Genomic DNA, 20,864 nt, shown 5'->3' with positions numbered 1-20,864 from the left:
CTTTTCTGTGGGTGGCTTACCAAAAAAAAAAAACCCCCCAAAAAACCCTCGCACGCAGAAATGAGGTGTTGGTAATACAATTCTGTGGGTTTAAGGCAACCGTTAAAAAAAACCCCAGTGCTCTGTTAGTGCTGCAGGACTGTGTGTGCTGTGGGCTGCTCCCAGACCCTGGGTCTGCAGGAATCTCCTTTAGCAGTGGATGTGAATGCTGGAAAAAAAAACCCCGGATGTTGTTGTTTGCATTACTGTTGTTAACTCACGGACTTCCAGGTCCAAGCTCCAGCTGGTACCGGCCCCTTTGCAAACAAGGGCCCTAATCCTGGGCAACAGGTTATCCAGAAAATTTGGGAATCCAAAGCGCTGAAATCTCATTATAGCTGAGGAGAACCGCGGGGCAGGGTGGCTCGCTGCTGCTGCCTGCGAGCAGGGGTGGCTGGGCTGTGATTTTGTCATCAAGTATTAGTTTTCCTCAAAAAGGACTGTATTGCTTGGTTTATAGTTACTTCTCCGGCCGAAGCCGTGCTTTTCGTGTGTGGCGGCATGAAGGGGAGGGGATGGCAGCATGTGCTCCTCTTTTGTCTCTGCCGAGCTCCGGGGGCTGATGAGCTTGGGCTTGGATGGTGCTGGGTCCCTCCCCGCTCCGGCGCGGTGCGATGCTTCGCTTCCCTCTGCCAGGGACCGTTGCACAAGGACAAGGCAGGGCACGGGTCTGACTTGCATCTGGTCTGCCCTCGGAAGTCTTGCTGGTCTTTAATGACACTTGTGTGTGAGCAAAAGCCCCAGGCTAACGACACGCGTCCTCTTCCAGCCTCCAAGAGCCTGGGATTGCCGTGCGGCATCCCCTGGGGTGCTGCCCCTTCTTCAGGCTTGCCCGCTGAGCTGGTTGCGTGGTCGCTCCCTAACTTCATAGTATAACGGAGGTGGCAGCTGGAGAGGAGGTTCTGGCTGCTAGAAGAGAGCTGAGCTGTTTTCTCAGCCCTCCAAAGGCTTTACAGGCTGATTTGCAGCTGGTTTGGTCTATGGGAGGCACTGACCTGGAGTGGGACCTTTGAGCTTCTGATAGAGGAAATGGTCTTGTTAAAGAAAGAAGTGGTGCAAGGTAAAATTTACAGACTGTCCTCAGTCTCTGTGGATGGTAATCAAAAACACTGCTGTTTTCCTGGGAGCTTGTGTTGTCCATGGCCAAACGTGAGCGGTGGCATTGTCAGCTCTCACGTCACCATATCTGCGTCACGTGGGCTCTGGGCGATGGGGAAGGAGGATGTGATCCCAGCGATTGTGTAACCATGAAGTCCTCCTCTACAGATATGGATGCGTGGTTGACCAGACTCTATGGCTTGGAATGAAGCAGTTTGAGAGCTCATTCCTCGTGGTGAGGAGCAGAGACAAAAGTTCAAAGGTTGACCATCTGAGTTAGACCAGGAGCTTGACACCAAGGGCGGGCTGAGGTGGCTGGAAACCAAAACTGGATCTGCGCTTTATTTTCAGATCGTGGATGGATTTGCATCACTTTCATTTGATGTTTGTTGGTTTATTCAAGGCAATATTAAGAAAGTTTCTTAGGATTGAAGGAGTTTGTACATGGGAGCAGAGGAGGACTAAAACCTCACTTAAATCTCTTTGTTCCCTTCTGCCTAGCTGCGGAATAACGCATGGGAAGCGTGTGTACCTCCCTGGTTGCACAAGGCCAGGCACGCAGAGGGGTTCAGCTGTACGTAGGGTCTTGGTCTGTTCTCCTTGGCTGGTAGCGCACAATTTGACTGAGTGGTTTGGGGTCTGAGTGTGTGAATGTCTAGGGAGAGCCACCATGGGCTGACTTGGGGTGGCCTACTTGTGCATTTGAGTCAAGTTACAAAACCGAAGGTGAAAGGCTTTGTTCCTTGGAAGGCTCCGTTACTCATCCCATAGCAAGGGAGGCTGTGCAACGCCTTGGCTTTCCTATCCTCTCCAGCATGTGAGCACCCTGCCAGATGTCCGTCAGACAGATGTTGGTCACTCCTCGGGTCCTGGCGAGGGAATGCTATTTGTGATGGAGTGTGGTCCAGAAAAAGTCTCGGTCTGCTGCTTGGATGGAACCAGAAGCGATGGGTCATGATGACTTTACATGAATTGTTATTTATGCTCCCCTCCCAAAGAGGCAGCTGGAAAAGCTCCTTTCCTCTGTGGAGCTTGAGGAAATGCTGTTTTGAATAAAAGCTTTTTTTGCATTGGAAGATACACCTTAAAGAAGGATGTTTTATTTCCCCTGGTGTTTATGGCCCTGTAAAATACTACATAGCCTTCATTTTTTTTTGTACAGTCTCGATTGCATTATGTAGAGGAGCAATTTATTTCTAACAGCTCAGCCTAGTATGTGCCGTAGCCATTTTCACAGGAGCCAGACCTGTCTTAATGTTTGCTGCATGACTTTTTTAAAAGTATTGTGCTGGCTTCTAATGAAATGTTCTTAACTTCTGCATTGGGCTGCACAGAACTAAGCGTACATTAGTCTGACAAAAATCTGCGTGCTTGTTCTTGCACCTTGATTCTGTGCTTAAAAATTCTCTATACATTTTACATTGTGTATGTGTTGAGGCAGTTGCTAAGAGAAGGATTAATTTAAAGCGGAAGAAAGATCACTTTTCAGTTATATATGCAGCTGAAGTAGTAAAACTTAACTTAAATGGGTGGCACTTAGGAAAATAGAACAGGGTTGCTGCCAAAAAGGGGGAAATGAAGACTCTGCATTTAACTGCACGTTGACACTGTCTTAACCATGTCAATAAAGTAACTTTAATTTACGGGTCAGCGAGCTTTTTTTTTAGTGCCCCTGCCTATTTAGATGTATTGATCCTCTCCCGTTAGAAGCCTGGAGTATTGTCCTTCTGTGTCCAGATCATTTTGAACCCGCTAAAGCGGAGTGGGTGGCTTTGGAAGGGGATGAAGAGCTGAGAAAGGAATCGGGTGCTGCTTCCCGTTCCCCTCCTAACCCCTCCTGCCGAAATACAACATCAGTGGTCCAGCCCAACACATCCCTGGGGCCTTATCTCCATGCTGATGTTGTACCAAATTAATTAGACCAGCACAGCAAAAGCAACGCAACCTTCCCTAACACTCCCTGCTCTGCAAATGCAATTACGCTGTTATACGGAGTTTATTTTAGATATTCCAATTAGGAGAGGAAGCTTTGCTCACATACGCTGTCTGGTGTAATTGTTCATGTCTGGCTGGTAAATATATTGTTAAAATTCTGTTTCCAGGGGAAATGCTTGTCCTAGGAAAACCCCTGCGTTTGACTAGACCCAAGTCAACGCAGGGATGGAGAGAGGAAAAGTCAGAGATATCACGGAGATAATTGGCTTTTCTTACTGTCTTGAGAAATTCCAGTTTGGTTTTCTTGTTTAAGCGAGTATAAATTGGGGATAACTGCGGAATCGCAGGAGTGTTGGTGCTTGTGATTACATATACATGCTAAACTTTCTACTAAATAATTCAACAGACCATCATTCATAAAAAAAACAAACAAACCCAAAACAAACAAAATGGTGTTCTTCCATATTTTTGTCAGACTAAAATATACCTGTGCTAGTGCATGTTAGTCCCTGTTAGTCTTAGAAAGGAGGACCTGCCTTAAAAAATACTCAGCCAAAGCTGGAAGCTGCTCAGTCAAAATATACAGGAGATTTTGGGAAGATTTCTAAACCCCCTGCTCTCAGGTGCCAGTTTTGACTACAGCCCCGTCATGTTACCGTGATAGACACGCAAGTGTCACGAGCCGCAGGGAGTGCGATGTAGGTATTAGATTAGAGGGTCCCGTTGATCCTGTTATGCTCCCTAAGTATTAATTTATATAAATACCCAGAGCCTTATTTCCCATAATCTCTGGGATCTGTTCTCGGTGGTGGTTCTTATGAGCTGGGAATCGGACCTTTATCGGACCTTTTTAAGCAGCTTTACAAGTTAAGTAGCCAGCAGATTAATTTTCTGTAGCCTGTTTTCAGCGTGCAGAAGAGGGACTGTACAGGATTGCTGTGGGAACTGTGCTACGACAGTAAAATTTTGCCTCTCTGACTTGGGAGGGAGGGTCATATATTCCAGATAAAGTAAAATAAGGACATCCTCAGTGAGAGATTTAAAATAAACTGGGTCAGAAATGAAGCTACTCTTCATTTAATTCAGCTTAAGCCTTGCCCTGAAGCGAAGGTCACGGATGGGGATGCACCCAAATCCAGAAAGGTTTGGAGCCTGGGCCGTGGTTGCCAACGTTTGATGCAAACACGTGTTTGAAATGTCAGGCACTACTCACTGCAGAAAGATGTCTTTAGTCCATTCTGGCACCAAATCTTTTTACCCTTTGAGAAACTTTACGGCACAGCATTAATTTGGGCTTTGGAGTATCTTATTAAATTCCACTCTGCAAAAATAACTTGAAATGGAAAGTGAATTTTTTTTTGTGGCGTGTTTTCTTCCCGTTGTGTGAATTGGGGTAACTGATGAGCTGCGAAACTGAAGCAAAATAAAAGGTGGCTTTCACAGCACTTGCCTTCTCCCTCCTTTCTCCCAGAAAAAAGTCCAAATTCTACTTTCCCAAAGTGTACACACATGGTTGGTTGTTTTGCTGGGTGTCCACCTGGAAATCCAAACCCAAGCCTACCCCGGTGCTCAGGTAGACACTGAAATTAGGGGGAGAAAAAAAAAATCTGCTCTGTGTAATCTGTTGCAAGAAGGGGAGACGGTCGCAGAAGAAAGGCAGCTCTGGACGTCGGGCAAAGGGATTTTCTTGTTTTCTTCTTAACGTGACCCTGGTTAAGGAAGAGCCAATACCCCCCGCCACGGTTTGATTCTTTAGGAGATCGCCTGTTGCGGAGGGAGGCTGGGGGGCTGGTGTTAACAGGGGCTCTCCTGAGCTCCGCGGGTGGGTCACGCCGGGAAGCACCTGGATCGCTTGGCATCGCCTCGGCACGCGCTGGCGGGGCCGGAGCATCGGCCCGAAGGCGCCTGGGGGGGGACGCGCTGGGGTGTCCCCAGCCGGGGAGCGCGGCAGCGGCTGGCACCTCCCACGCCGGTTTTTATCCACGTGTCCCAGGATCCTGTAACTAGTAAGTCCTGCTTGTTGCGTGGGTCAAAATACGGATTAGAAGGGCTGTGGGTTCTGTGTGTGCTAATGGATTTAAGGGATCTGGCTCCTGCTGCAGGGTTTTTAAGTTGGGAGTTTTAATTGTCTTTGTGTGCTGTGTCCACTGGATGTGTTGAGGGGCTTTGTTTTTTTTTTTTTTTAAAAAAAGGCAAAAATCTCAGTTTTATCCATGGACTGGAATCTTCCCTCACTTCAGGGTAGATCAGAGCAGTTTGGTTTCAAGCCTTCCACTCTTGTGGTGAAAGGGGTAAAAATACGGATGTGACCAAGTGTCCATGGCTGTTGGGACGGTGGTTGGTGAAGTATTCGAGTATCTGCCAGGCAGGATTGAAGCAGGGCGTGTAGAATACCGGCCACGTGCCGTCTCCCCGCGCTCCTGTGGTGCTGTCGGAGGACGGTCGCCGCGGCGCGTGCATGTACTGCGTGGCGAGGCACGGTGCGCAGACCCACGCATGGCGCTGGTTAGGACGGGTCCGCATCTGCTGCGGCTCGGAGCAGAGCATCCTCTCCAGGACGGGGCTTTCCTTTAGTTAAAATGCCAGGACTGAGGGGGGATGGCTTTTCTTCTGCTTTTCACCTGGCTTTCATTACAATGCTTGAGTGATTTGGAATGATGCTTGATATTTTGCAGTAAGGAATTACACCCCTCTCGTCTCTCCAGAAGGGAGAAGAAAACTTAATTGAAATCATAAAGATAAAATATAGGCTCTAATCTTTAAAAAAACCCAAACAGCGGAACAACCAACATCACAGTAATGCCAATGGCCTCCCCACCCTTCCCCTAATCAAAGTTCCTTCTGATTTTTATCTCGTGCATACATTAAATATGATGGTTAACCTTCAGATTTCCTGTCTCAGCCTCCCAAGCTTTGTGATACTCACAGTGACTATTCAGTTAATTAATTTCCTTGCAGTGTTGAAAGGGAGAGGAACTGATACCCTGAATGCAAATCACAGAAGGCAGTACAAGTGCTTTAGGTAGTAAGAAAAATGTCTGTTAATGTCCGTGTGGATGGGTTTTTCCTTTCCCGATACACAGAAATGGATTCAGAGCCGATACGAGAACACCAAGTAGGATTTTGGGACGTACTCTGAAGCCTACTGATGTCTATTGAAGACTCATGGAGGCTTCTCCTGATGCCTGGGAAGTTCTGAGTACCCAGTTGTGGTTTTATCATTTGAAACTTTTTGTGCCATTTTCTGTTACTGGGTGGGGGAGAAGCTATAATGCAGGGGGGTTCATCCCAGCTAGTCTCTCTCCACCTCCACTTCCCCTCTACATATTAAAACAGGTAATTTGTTAGCTGCGTTCTCCTGGGCACGGTGGTAGGCAGGCGATACGGGACAGCAGGGGCTCTGCCAGCAGCGTGGAAGGGAGGTGGTGGGTCACCTCCGTGGCTCCAGCCTCGCCCGCCGGCCACCGTGTTTCTCTGTGGAAGGCGGTCGGGTTGGACGAGCAAGGCTTGCTGTTGCTACGCCTGTGGTGACTGTTCCTGCTTTACCATCTTCTTGGATCTCCCAGGGATCCCGAGAGGGGCACGCCTCAGGATGGAGGTGCGGCTCCTGAGCTTGTAGTTCCCTTGTTCTTAAAGATGGGCTTAATATGTGGTGGGCTGTACTCCTAACGAATATCTCAATCAGAAGCCTGCAGGCAGTTGCGGAATGCACGAAGCCTGAGGTGTCCTCTTCCATCTCGCCTCATTTTGGCGATAACGGAGGCTCCGTGTAATCCAAGCCACGTGGGCTGGGGTCAGTCTGCCAGCACTACCGAAAGTTGCTGCTCCTCGTTGGGAGATGTCCTGCCTCTCGTCTCACGGGCATTATGGAAATTGCTCCTTACGGGCAGCGTGCGCGCGGAGCCCCGGCTCTGGCTCGGCTGTCCTGCAGGCACGGATGCTCGGCAGAGAGGGACTGATGTGTGTCTGCGCGTGTGTCTAGCCTTGCTCCCTGGATCTGAAACACAAGCACTAAGCACTTAAGCTATAAAACCTTTTATTTTCCTTCCATTAAGATTTTTTTATTTTAGTAGCCTGCTTACCCAGAGCCGGTTTCTATGCATTGCACATGTGCTAGAATCACTCTTGGTAGGCTGTCGCCTCGCAGCCAGTGATACTCCCTACTCCCGCTTTTGCTGCTCTGCTTCAGCTTTATTTTCTGCAGAAGAAATTTGGAGCTAGAGAACTTGATGAGCCTCAGTTAAACCGTGGGTAGAAACAAAAGCCTTTCCTGTTCTCCAGCTCGCACTGTCTGTTCATGTCCTTGGTTCTTCCCGACACTGAAATGCAACAAAACATTTATTATTTAAACCCGAGGAGAGGAAGAAGCCCTGAGTGAGTCTTGGGGCCTCGGGGCTGCCTGTCCGTTCTTTGTCCCCACGGACAAGGAGCCTCCATCCCCAGCTGGCAGAGGCAGCCCAGGCCCCTTCTCTCGGCTCTGGCAGCACCGGGTTCAGCTCCTGCTGCTGATGCATGGGCCGGCTGGCCCAGGAGCACCCTCCATGACCACGTTTCTCTTGCTTTTTGGGGTGAAGAAGGTGCTGAGCTGCTCCGAGATGGCCCCATCTCTGTGCTGAGGAGCTGATGCTGGTGCAGAGCCCCAGCGTGCTGCCACGAGGCAGAGGAGCATTGAGAGACCTATTAAAAGCAGATTGTGGGCTTAATCTTGCAAAATGCAGCTTGATATCATATGCAAGTCTGCATCAGTTATCCGTAATGTGAAAAGTAGTGTTCTGGTTTTAATTACTTCTGCAGGAAGAAGCTGGGGGATATCTTTCAGCATCATTACCTGGTGCCATTAAGCGGAGTTTTCTGAGTGTTTGTTTTCTGCTTCTAATAATGCCATCCCAGTCCCTGGTGTGACATTTGGGAACCGTTTTTCACCGAACCTGTTGTGAGCCAGTAGCCTGCTTTTTAGCAAGGCTTTGCAGGTAGACAGCAACTTGGGCAACGGTCCAGGAGGGTGTAACAGAGCCCGGGTGTAACGGTGTCAGGGTGTGTGTCAGCAGCCGTCACTGCGAGCAGGCTATCTCCATCTTCTGGGATGCATAACTCTTCTGCCAGCACCAGCTACAGCTTCGTGTCCTTCAGTGCTGGTCTGGAAGCTGAACTATCATCTCCAGATCTTGTCAGGCTCTCGCAAGGCTGTTCAAATCCCCAAATGACAGACGTTTGCGATTGTTCTAGGCCATTATTTCCTCCATCGTCGGTTTCAAAGGTAAAAGCCGCAACAAATGGAGCGTTACAAATATTTTTCATGGCTGAGTTTTTGCTTTTCGGTCGTGCTTTCCCTCTGTGTGCTGTGCTGCTTCGGCTCGGTGGGATGAATGTACCGGGAGGTTCATTTGTTCAGCACTTCTGCTTCCTGGCTGGTAACCTGGCACTCCGTGCAGTGAGGAAAGGAACACATTTGGTTGTAATTTCCAAGCCTTTCTGGAAGTGAAGTGAGTCTAATTGAAGTGGGTCACCCAAAACCATGACTGTATGGAGAAAAATTGCATATACCCGTGATGCATGAATAATGCAACGGCATCTGTACAAGCTCTTGCCAGAAGAGTCTTTTGGAATTGGCAAGATTGCGTGCCGTTGATCTGATGGCAGAACTTCTGAGATAAGATTTCTTGGGGTGTTTTAAGAAAGAAGAGTGTGCGGTGCCTGCAGTGAGACTGGTGTGAAATGAGGATGTGCCTCTGTCTAACAGTGGCAGCCTGTGGTATGATCAGCTCGGGGATGGTCTGGAGTCATCAACAGGTTCATATGGGGCTCTTATAAAATTGATGTACAGGTCTTGAATTCAGCATACATGTTTGGTTATTTAATAATAGTCTGTTTTGTCAGTTCTGCGTAAATGGTGTTGGAGTCAGCTATTGTAGGCACCTACCTCAGATCCCACCCCATGGTTCACTTCTGCCTCCAAAGCCAGAGCTTGTCTCTTCAGCATTTATACAGCACAGCTTGGTTTTAAAGAGACAAAAATAAGTTCCGTGAATTTCTGGAGCTAGCTCAGGCTTGCCGGCTACTGCCTGGAGCTTCCTCTCCTGGGTCTGGCCCAAATACTTGACGTGACAAGGCTTGATTTCCTGACTTGGCTGCTAGGTACTCGTCTCCGATAGCTGTTCTCATCGTTGTCCTGTCAAAAGTTCATCACGGTCCGATTCCCTGCACCAGCCTGAAGAGCAGCAGAACAATGACTGCTTGGAAAGTCTTCTGTAAGCGTATCATTACAGTGTAATGCTATATATGGTTACACAATTACTCATTTTATTTAACAGCAGCTGAATTTTGTGTTTATAATTTGATTGTCATGGTTCAGGTCAAGTCCTGTCTTAAAGCTTTGGGTTGGCCAAAATGTTTTGAATTTTCCTTGCTGAAAACTCAGTGTGTGGGAAGGTGTCCCATTTCTTCATCAGCTATAATCATAGTGGGGTTTTTTTGTACATATCCCATCTTTTACCTATGGTCGTGTTTTATGAGTGATGAAGTGTGAGCCCTGGTGAGGCAAACATGAGTTTAGGACTTCATGTCAATAGTAAAAGCCAAGCTGCATGTCCTCCAGTGAGAGGAGAAAAAGGCAGGATTTAATGAGCGTTGAAGGGGACTCTCTATTAAGGATGCCAAATGTGGGCAGATTGAGCAATCCTTCCAAGCTTTCCAGCTCCCAAGCTTTATGTAGTCTCAGATCTTGTTGCTCACTAAAGCCAAGCCTGGATTTGGCAGTCTGCTGGTAAATACACCGTGGAGACAGCGCAGATCTGGGATGCGGGAGCCAGAGACTCTGACCCCGGATTGTGTGGGAAAGTCGAAAAGAAACCTCTTTGTTGTATTTGCCTGTGATACCCATGAGCCTCAAGAGGTCCAGCTGGGGTCCTTGTCTAAAGCATGGTGGTGATACCTGGCGGTCCTCCCTTAGGCATAGCCTGGGCTGCAAACAGCCTCTGCTCTCTGCCCTGTCAGCCCCCGTCCCATGCGTATGGTTATGGAGACCGTGTTTGGAAGAGCAGGCACACGGTCTGGCTTCGTCTGGTTTGGTCTCGTCCAAGGGATGTGGAGATGTAACATGGGTCTCTCCCGGCTGTCGCCACAGCGCTGCCGAGGATGCGGCACACCGCTACCCTCCGGGCGGATCACTGGAGCAGGAGAGCGTCTGAGGAGGGGTTTTCACATCAGTAGATGCTGCTTGGGGATAGCACAAGAGGTTGTCCAGGGTCGTAAGGGATGTGTTGGTTGTCCCACTATCCACTTGCCTTTCCTGCATGTAGTCTGGGAGTCTGCGTTCTCCATCCAGCCCCTGAAACGGGTCACTGTTGGGGTAGGTAGCAAGGGAGAAGGGAGTATTGCTTCTCAGGCATTCATTTTGTAACAGCAAGAAGGCACACGGCTCAAAGCAGTGTTGTCCTTCCTACAGGGAAACCTAAAATCCCCTCTCTTAGAGGAGGAGCTGGTGAAGACCAGGGCCTTCAGAGAGGGTTGCGCCCACCTGGTTTTGCAAGAAGCTGTTGTTATTCCTGGGAATGGCTCTGCAGACCTCTTTCTTAGAGACATCCTAAGAGACAAATCTCTGAAGTACAGTCGGCTGCCTGATGCGATGCAGGGTATTTGATTAGGGTTTCCTAAAACCTCAGCAGCAAGGTTTTGGTTGCTCAAACCTGTGGTTGGGGTTTGGACCTGCGCTGAACCCGTTGGACCCACTGGATCTCGGGTGTTCGGGGCAAAAGCTCTGGGCTGTCCAGACCCTAGGTGTGTGAGCAGAGAATTTCAGACCCTGTAAGCATCTCTGATAAAATGCTCCGAGGCATTGCAATTAAAACCCTCACCTTAACGATTCCTGCTTTCTCAGCAGAGCCCTGCGTTCATAGACCTCGGTGGGCTCCACAAAGGAGGGAAGTACTGTCATCGGCTGCAGCTCCGCTGTTTTCTCTGGGAAGTTGCAGCTTCCTTCCGCTCATTTAAAGCCCTTGCGCGCTGCTGGGTGACCCTCCGACGGTGGGATGGACGGATGGACGCCAAGCGCTCCCGGCGGGGCTGCCTGCCACGCGATGGGGTCTGCTGGCTCGTTGCATGGGCTTTAATGAACCTCTCCTGCTGTGCTGCCTGGGAGGGCTCAGCCCATGTCTATAAGCTTCGGGGAGGTCATAGCTGCTGTTGGGGGTTTCCCTTGGAGGACCCGAGGACCTGGGCTTTCCTGTCATTTTTTTTCCCTCCTCTGAATTGGGGGATGTTACTCGATCCTTGTCCCCTACTCCAGCCCCATGTTGTTATCTTGGACTCGTCAGCTGCCTGCTGGGGGTTTTATCCACGTTTCTGGACTTCATTTTTTTCACTGAAGGAGCATATGTAATGGAGGAAATGAGCCTGGCAGTCCTCGGGGGGAGTTCAGGGGTCGGCAAAACTTTCCTCGGATAAAATAAGATGAGCTCCTGCAGCGCTGGTCTTGGCCGGTGCAGCTCTGCTTGGTGGGGTGACAGCAGCCCCAGGGGGGACGATGCCGCTGCCCCGCGCACGGGCTCCTGCAAGCAGAGAGAGCACAGATATAACCCGATCCTACATACCTTCAGTGTATACTTCAGTATGTCACTGAGCATTTCTTTCGCATCTCTGACTAATTTGCACTTAATCATTTGACCCTCGGCTCCATCTCTCGCTTTTCCTACATCCTCCTAACGTCTGCCACCTCAGGGGCATTTGCCTCCAGTCCTCGCCTTGTTTCGGTAGTTCGTGTTTTGTATGAAATCCAGGAGCTCTGGTTAATGCTTGAGCCCACTCTGACTTGAGCACTGCGGAAAACCATTCCTCTGGGGCTGAGGCTTTTGCCTTCGGTGTGTTTAATAGGTTGCTCGAGGACCTCCCCTTGGTTTGTTTTCAGCTGTTTTTACAGTTTTATGTGTATTCTGGTTTCCAGTTCATGAGCCTAATACTGTTATCTGAGAGACCTCGTCCCTTTGAGAGCCCATACGTCGTGCTGGGATGTTCTTGTAAGGTAACTGGGAGATCTTTGTCCCCTTGACCCGTGTGTGAGCAAGGATGAGCGGGAACCGGAGCGGGGCTTGGCAGCCTGCCCGCGGCGTGCCGCGGCGCTGGGCTTGCCACCGGTGCAGCCTCCCGGCGGTGCTGCCCGGCTCCGTGCCGTGCTTCTGCGGGGCAAGGTAGAAGCTCCTGGCTGATGCTCCTTGCTGGGAAGGACCTTTGCTTGCTGCAGGTTGGCTGTCCCCAGGTCCTCCCAGTGACGAGCTATGGGTGTTTGCTGAAATAAATGGCTGTTCTCCCTCAGGTACTCTCCTAGGGCTAATCCTTGCTTTTCGGTGGATGTGAGGAGGAAGAGAAGCTGTGGGGAGGTCGGCGCTCATCAGCGTTTCGGGCTTATTAATCAGTCTTGCTAAGTGGAATTTGTCCAGCCCATGAGCGCTCTGTGATAGGAATGTCTTTGAAATGGGGGGAAATAATAGCACTAAATTGTTTGAGGAATAATTTCATTCTCTGCTTCTCAGTAGATAAATCTGCTGTCCAACAACCTGAAATTTAATCTGTCCATCTAAAATAATTGATGAGCTGCGACTTGAATCCAAATGTGAATGGGAAGGGAAGTTTTTGGCAGAGATGTTTTATATCGTTTCTGTGGCTGCCTCTTTCCACCAGAGACAATGGGGTGAAGCACGAGAAGGAACAAAGCTGTGGGAGACTTTGGTGCTGCTTGGTGGAGGGTGACGCAAGCTCCGGTTGTGCTTTTGACTCTCATTACTGCTCCTGAAACTCTCCCGGTAATACCTTGACGTGGAGGCGAGCTAGATCAGGCAGAGCCCTTTGGGGAGATTAGGTAAAGATTGTGATTTGCACACTTCTAAACGCACAGTGACGCTGGCTTGCAGCCCCGTGGTCCCTGCTGGGGTCGTAGATGCTTTTGGACTTTCTCTCCGCTTTTGAGCTTGGAGCGAGCGCAGGGAGCTTTGATGCCCCTTTGCAATGCCAGAGTAGTGCAAGGGGAACTCGACGTGACTCGGAGATGCACCCTTTGGCTTTCTCGGGAGGTTTACGTCATAGGATACCCGTTTCCCCATTGATCGTTGCAAATGATGTATTTTCTCAATGGAGACCCTCCCTTCCCCGTTTGCGAGGGCTGTGATAAGCAGATGCTGTCAGCTGCCTGTCAGGGACTTACTTTTCACCTGATGCTTTCGAGCTGTGCCGGCAGCAAGATAAGAGGAAATCTGACATCACGGTCAGGAAGCGCTAAAGAAAGTTACTTTCGTCATTCGTCAGTGGGTTATCTCAAACGGCAAAGCTGCAGCATTCCTTGCATGCTGCAGGGCCCATGTCAAACCCACGGCTTTGGCTGGGGATCAGCGCGTGGCTGCCTGCCCGGTGCTATTGTGTGCAGCCCCGCTCCTCTGGAGCGCGAACCCCAGCCGCCGGCGGTCGCAGCCTCTCTGAAAGGCCCTTTCTGAAAAGCTGTGAGCTGTTGCATGGTCCTGCCCTGCCAGACAACCCAGTTGTCCCCTTTCCTTCCTTTCCCTACGTTTTATCACGTTATTAAAAGTCTGTTGGGGACTCCCAAGCCTTGCACCTCCTCCCCTGTGCCGTCCCAAGTGCAGGAACTGGGGACTGCTCCAGTGCTCGCATGAGCATCCTCCAGATCCCACCTCGGGCAGGTTGGTTGCTGAGCAAACGCTGCTGCATCCTCTGGCTTTTTGTTTGCCCCTTCCCCGTCTCCCTTTAGCAAAGCGGCTCTGGCGGGAGGCAGGGAACACACGCCGCTTTCCAGCCTGCGATCGTCTCTGCCGAGGCTGGGAGATGGTTTCCAACCTAACCCCAATGTGCTCCGGCAGTCGGATATTTTCTGACGAATTTGCATCAGCGATGGCTGCTGTCTAGTCAGCGCAGGTGCTACGGGCGCCCAGTCATATGGGGACCGCAGGGAGGGGCGGTGGTGACTAAAACGGGGGTGTGGGGAGGAGCAGGGTGCTGAGCTGCCGTGCACCCTCCCGCGGGCTCCCCTCCTCCCCGCGCAGCTGTAGTTTCCTATTCACAAACACCCGATCTGCCCTTCCTGCCCCGGGGTGCAGGGGCAGAGCTTTGGGGTGGCTGGGCACGTCCCCGCGAAGCTCCCAGCGTCCCCGTGCAAAGTGGAGTTGCTGTAAGAAGCAAATCGTTCCGTTCTTGATCTCCGCTGAAGGCTTCTCCAATGCATTTATCAGTTTGCAGGACGAGTTTGAGTTGCGTTGAAAACTTGGCAGCAATACCCTCTACGTGTGCCGCGATCGTCCAAGGAGTCTCTGAACTTACCGTGTTTAATAAAATGAACAATATAAAGAAAACCCTCTTTAAAAACATCCTAGAAGCTACTGAGGAGTTCCCAGCGTGTCCTGGGGCTGGGGGCTGCTCGCCATCCTGCGTGCACCAGGGCGGCTGCCGTGCTGCCTCGGCCAGGGCACAGGCAACGCTGCCGAAACCGCAGCCTCCCCGCTTTGCGAAGCGGGTTTCTGCCGGGCTGGGGCAGGACAGGCGGTGGCTGAGAGCAGTTTAGTCATCTTACAGTGTTGCAGAGTGTTTAAAAATAAGCGAAGCTGTTCCGAAACGCGCGGCGTGCAGGTGGTGGGGCCCTTCTGCCGTGCCGAGGGCAGGAGCCGCGCTGTCACCGCTGCCTCTCTCTAGTGCTGGCTCCTTGCAACCCTCGGAGCACCGGGTCAGAGCTGACGACAGTCTTCCCTCGTCTGTTGGCGGGCTTTAAGGTGTTTTGTTTTACCAGATGAATTTCTTGCTCCCTGTGGTACGGTCCCACCCCTGCTCTCGTCGCCTCTTTGCTCTGGCTTTAAGAGCTTCCCCCTCCAAAGCGCCTTGGACGCGCTTTGCTGTGCCCGGGCAGCTCTCCCCACGCCGAGGATTTGGGCCGTGGCTGCTTTCGGAGCTCGGACGGGGGTGTGGTGGGAGATGCTGGCATCCCCAGAAGATGCCGTGGTCTCTGGGGCCTGTTTCCAAAACAGCGTCCTGGTTGCTGGTGGCGTCTGTCCTCGGAAGCGATGGCTGGTGGGTCCCGAGGTTGTTTCGGTGGCAGAGGAGGGTGATGGCGTGACTCGGGACGTGCAGTGCCGTCCTTCTGGCCCTCACACTGAAGGAGGTCGCAGGACTCTGCTTCAGCACGGGCCTTGCTCAAGCATATAAATGACACCATTGATTTTGGGCCTGGCAGGTGGTGAATGCGCCCTATGGAGAACATCGATTTCTCTCTCTTTCTCCTGTGGACTGTTTACTCGTCCAAAGGTGTGATTGACTGGTAAATAAAATGGCCTCGGCACAGCTCATACTCAGTTGTAGCGAATTTTCACGTGTGGCCGCTGAGTAATGCTATCAAGCCAACAATTCCTCCTCTTCCATCAACGGCAAACCAGTCTCGAAACACCCGTCAGCAAAAGCGCAAGAAGATATTTTGCAGGTTGGCAAGAGGGAAATAGCGCAGGAGCCGACTGTGCCCCTACCACCCGCTGCTTGTGCCTGAGGAGCGGGGCTAAAACCTACCGGCCGCTGTCATCCCAAGCGGTGGCTTTTCTTGTGGGCAACGTGGTGGCCTCACTTTGCTGTCAGCTCCTCGCTGGTGGAGCGGGACCATGGTGCTGCTGCCTGGGTGTATTGTGGTTTACATCCGGCCGTTTCAGCAGCTCTGTAAATGGATTATCGGATTCTTCCTTGATGCCGGTCGTCTGCCCGCACTCGGCGGTCGGCTGTGTGGCGGCAGTGCCCGGTGGCTTTCCGCAGGCATCACCTGGGGCTGCGGGCAGGGCCGTGGCACTGCTCGCTCAGCAGCTGGTGGCGAGGTGTCTTCCAGAGTTGACTTGGGTGAGCGAAGACGGTTGGATACGGCTAACGTTGAACAGCGTGGTTGGTCTGGCTTTCTCACCGGGGCCAAGCTGTGATGGTTTAGATCAGGCTGAGCTACCCCCCACGATGGAGCCGGGGCTCGCTCCCCGTTGGAAACGCTGTCAGGACGAGGCATTCATTTGCTCGGATGGTGTGATCTCTCTGCCGTCCTTCAGAAACACGGCAGTGTGAACGTGGAGCCTTTCGGGAATTTGAACCACAAATGCATCGTGCAGAGGGTTCAGGTTTTCACCCCCGTCGGGTGTCTCTCGCTTGGCTGAACATCGGTGCTGTGAAAGTCCATCTTTCTGGAGCCCCTCCGCCTTTGTTGCCGCCCCAGCCTTGGGGCGAGCGGGCGGTGGGCTGCGAATGCTGCAGAAAGGCAGGGCGGTCGTGCGGAGGCAGCTTGCCTCCCGCTGTGTGTAATTACGGCTATAACCTGCGTCCTTAACTTTGAAAACTGGAGGCTTAAAAGGGTTCAAAGTAAACATGTGCTGGAAATTGGAAATCAATGAGACTGCAGTGCAACAGAAAATACGCCCCTGCTGCAAGCAGTTGGCAAGGGTGTAAATTCTTGCAGAGACCCAGAAGATAAAGTTATGAAATAACCCGTATCGGCGAGAAAGGTTGTAAAGCAATTCCAAAAAAACCTCTCAGTCTAGACGGATTATATTTACTGCAGTGTTTATGTGAGATAGAGGAATGCCCTAGAAAAACAGAATTGTTTTCAATTTCCGCCTCTGGCACTTGCTTGTCTAATGAGAAGGCTCTGATGTGACGGGAATGTCCTGTGCCGGGGGAGCTCTGCTGTCGCCCGGCGGCTCCACGTAGAGGGAGCTGGAATGGGGGAGAAGGGTAAAAGGTTATTTCTATCCTTGTGTAGATCAATCAGCCTGTTGTTAATGAGGTGGTCTTGCTAATCCGTCGCCACAAACCGCACGTATAGTCCCACATGCGATGACACCGAGCTGCGTCGCAGTCATTTCTACGGAGATATGGTGGCCCCAAAGACTCTGCTTTGATTCTTTTAATTAAAAGAAAATTTAACTATTTTGTTTTGAACTCTTGGTGAAGTTGGCAAGCAGTGTTTTTGCATGATGTTGGTTTGACGGCAACTTGGGGAGCAGAAATAGCGCCATGCGACAAAACCACACTGACCGACTCCGTGCAAACCCACCCAAAGGCAGCTTGCGTCCCGCGCTTGTTCGTCACGTGGGGATGAGTCACTTCGCTAATGGGTTTATGCGACAAATGTGTCAGTGATAAGTATTTGCGAGGAATTGGCTGAGAAAAAGAAGAGTTGTTTAAAAATACAGTAGTAAATGGAAGGTATTTTGTGGAATAGCATGAGGATGCAGAAAGAAGTGAACTTCTCAGTCAGCTCAGCAGTCAGCCCATCCTGGTGAAGGTGATGCAGCTGCAAGAATGAAGCAGATTTTTATTCTTCTCATCTCAGCCCCTGTGCTGCCAGGCGTCACCATTGGAACAAGACCGTCTGGAGTCCCCAGACTTCAAAATCCCCGATGCTGGCAAACAAATGACCAATTATTGCTATAGCCAAAGACAAGATTTTTCTTGAGGGAGAAACATAATGTTGCTCTGCCAGTTGAGCTATCTGAATAACCGAGGGTGGTCCCTAGATGGGTGAGATTTCTGCCTCTTCAAATAGGCTAAGATTAAAGATGAGCAAAGCTTTGTGGGAACAGTCCCAGGGGTTGCCCTGGTTTTGGGAATGGGATCTGAGCTGGGTCAGGAGCAGCTCCTGTGGCTGAGCCTCAGGACTGGCAGCTGCCTGCTGGAAATGGGCCGTACGGGGCTTGGCTGATGTTTCATGGCTCTGTTTGTGTTCGTGGTGCCTGCAGCATCTGCGAGGTGCAAGGATAAGGGAGCGAATGTTACCTGAATAAGCTGTCAATTACTTCAGACCCCCAAAGCAAAAAAACCCCTAATTTTCAACATCCCAATCTTTTGTTTGGGATGTGTGTATGCACGCGGGTGTACAGCAAGGGATGCAACGTGTGTCCTTTCTGTAGGAAACCAAATGGGATCATGCTGGAAAGGGTTAAAAGTTCAAGAGACTGCTTCTGTAGAACATCAGCTGTAATTTATATTTGGCTTCGACCTTGAAAGGGAAACGTCCTGGCTTGAGTTTTCCAGCCCTTCTGCAATGTTACCTTATGTGAAACTTGTTTTTCAAAAGGACGTTTGTTTCTGGCACGCAGCTGAGCACACAGGAGTCCTCACAGGGCACCAGGACTCTGACATCTTCAGTAACAACAAATAAACTAATGCATGGCTCTTCAGTGCAAGTTTCTAAGTTCCCGTTAACTTCTCTCGCATGTGAATTTAACTCAGTAAATGTCAGTTAAAGTGTTGTGCCTGTCTCGCTCATTTTTTCTCTCCCTTTCTTTTGTTTCCCCCAGTTTCTCTGTTTGAAGAACATCCGAACCTTCCTAAAAGTGTGTCATGACAAATTTGGGTTAAGAAACAGCGATCTCTTTGATCCCTTTGACCTCTTCGATGTACGGGATTTTGGAAAGGTAAGAATTACTACTGACCTCTTGGGAAGTGATGGTTCTGGCACTGCTGGCACCGGGCGGTTCTCCAGATCTGTGCTGCAGGTTTTAGAGGAAAATACAAAGGATTTCTTGTTTCCTGAGCGACTTCTGCACCCTTAACCCATGCACTGGGCAGCTGCTCCCCTGTGCTCGTGGCAGCCTCCGTATCTAGGGGTTGGTTTTTGCAGTGTCCTTAGTGAAGGGAGATCAAGCATTCAAGCTTTCTGCTTTAGGTTACAAAGCCTCTTGGGATCAGTCTCTAAAGTACATGAGAAATGTCGTCTCGGGGGGGATCATAACATTGTACCTGTTTGTTCACAAGAGCAGTCGGAAGAGGCTGTAGCCCTGGGGACGCTGGATCCTCTTCCAGCTCCAGCTGCCTCGCTAGGTGACTGGGGCAAAGCCGCACCATCCTCTGACCTGTGGGCTCCCCGTAAGCACAGCGCATTCAAACCGGTGTTAAGCATTGTCCCTGCTCCTTGTAAACCAGCCTGGGGGACTGAACCCTGCAACGCCAGCAGCACGTTTCCCTATAGCAGCAGGGAGACCTTGTCACTCTCTACAACTACCTGAAAGGGGGTTGTGTGTGGGGGTGTTGGTCTCTTCTCCCAAGTAACTAGTGACAGGATGAGGGGAAATGGCCTCAAGTTGCACCAGGGAAGGTTTAGACTGGATATTAGGAAAAATTTCTTTACTGAAAGAGCGGTCAGGCATTGGAACAGGCTGCCCAGGGCGGTGGTGGAGTCGCCGTCCCTGGTGGCGTTCAAGAAACGTGTAGACGTGGCACTTCAGGACATGGTTTAGTGAGCATGGTGGTGTTGGGTTGACGGTTGGACTTGATGACTTTTCCAACCTTAATGATTCTACGATTACAAGCCTGGCCCCAGGTTTGTACCAGCACTGTGGCACAGGACGCTTCGTCCACAAGCGCTTCTGGTTTTGCCTGGGTGTGGGCGCAGACCTCGCCCAGTCCTTCCCCCACTGCCGCTGCCTCTGCGCGCGGCCGCCAGCAGAATCCCGTCGCCAAAATCACCCTCGGTTTTGTAACGTGGCTAGTGAGTTCCCGGGGGCGGGCAGGAGGGTTCATGTCAGGGTGAAACGAGTCCCCTGAGTTTCCGAAAACTGTGTTCGGAGGTTCTTCCTCCCAGCAGTTCCTGGGTGCTGGCTGTGTTTGTGCCGTGTGTCACCTAGAGCGCGTTTTTGTGTCTCGCTGCAGTTAATGTGTGGCACCGAATGCTGAGCGGGACCAGCTGCGAGGGGGGAAAATCCTACAGATTTCGGCAAGCGGCTGTTGTTCTGATACCCGGCTTTTGACGCGAACAGTCAGGGCTGTGCGTTGTTCTGATGGATACTGGGCTCGGGGAAGCTGTTATGCAGGACAATTGCTATATTCTTTAGTGGAAAAGGTGTTAAAAGATTTATTAAAGCTCTCTATTGTTTCACCTATTTTGAGGTACCAGCCATAAGCTGCTGGAAGGCATCTTCTCTTGTGATTATCCAAAGAGTAGATTTGCGCTGCTGATGGGGATATATTATTTGATATTTATTGCCTAATTTATTTCTGGACCATTATCTGGAATGTGCAATCGCAGGGGCTTGTTTTATGAGTTTTTTTGATTTATGAAATACAAGAAAGCTTTTGTTGTTCTGGGAGTATGAATGCACAGAAGGAACCTTTTGGGCTGGGGAAAGAACCGCTGCTAATTAAAATGCTGCTTTATTGTCACATTGTCTGCTGCTTTGTGCTGTTTCAAATTGCCTAAGATGCCTGTTAATAGAGCCTGCCGTTAAAGGCTGCTGGAGCATGTCAGCTGAACACAGTCTGGTTTCCTTTTTGGTCTGGTTAGGGAACAGCTACTCCCTCCTCCTGTTCACTTTCTGGGGAGACGTTCAGGTTTGTGACTTAGGAAAGGGGGGATGCTTTGCCATTCCCTGTTACCCCATGACAATTTAGGTTTTTAGGAAAAGAAACTTGTCACAAACTTCTGGGAAATTGCCTGGATCTTGCTTATTTTCATGTGCATTGTCATCTTCAAACAACCTTATAAGATTTGGGAGGCACAGATTGTCTATACAAAAACCCCACTGATTTTTTTTTTCCAATGCAGTTTTTTTATCAGCGTGGTGGGGATATCAGCTGTTCAGGTCTGCACCACCCTAAATCCCTCTGGAAGCCTGTCAAAACATTCCCATTGTCTTTGCCACCTTTCATTCCCACGTTGTCCTCAGATCTGCGTTCAACAGTGGCAAAGCAAATAAACAGGGAAAAATCCGCTGTTGACCAAAGTGCCTTTCTGTTTTGAGTCACAGTGAGAGCAAAAGGAGTCTCTAATCCACGTTCCCACTGGC

General features: G+C 50.5%; 1 protein-coding gene across 4 annotated transcripts in view; it reads left to right on the top strand.

Moving 5' to 3' along the window:
• The window catches only part of VAV2 (vav guanine nucleotide exchange factor 2), a gene marked incomplete at its 5' end in the record, with an annotated part of 145,754 nt that overhangs the window by 14,126 nt on the left and 110,764 nt on the right, over nt 1-20,864 (top strand). For all 4 annotated transcript variants that reach the window (XM_082008844.1, XM_082008843.1, XM_082008842.1 and 1 more), the window contains one exon: nt 18,381-18,497. In XM_082008844.1, the coding sequence (XP_081864970.1) occupies nt 18,381-18,497 (117 nt within the window). The remainder of the gene's footprint in view (nt 1-18,380; nt 18,498-20,864) is intronic.

The sequence above is a fragment of the Phaethon aethereus genome (assembly GCF_964289735.1).
Source record: "Phaethon aethereus genome assembly, chromosome: 20".
Lineage (NCBI taxonomy): Eukaryota > Metazoa > Chordata > Aves > Phaethontiformes > Phaethontidae > Phaethon > Phaethon aethereus.
The sequence above is the reverse complement of the archived record's forward strand: the minus strand, read 5'-3'. Positions and strand labels throughout refer to the sequence as shown.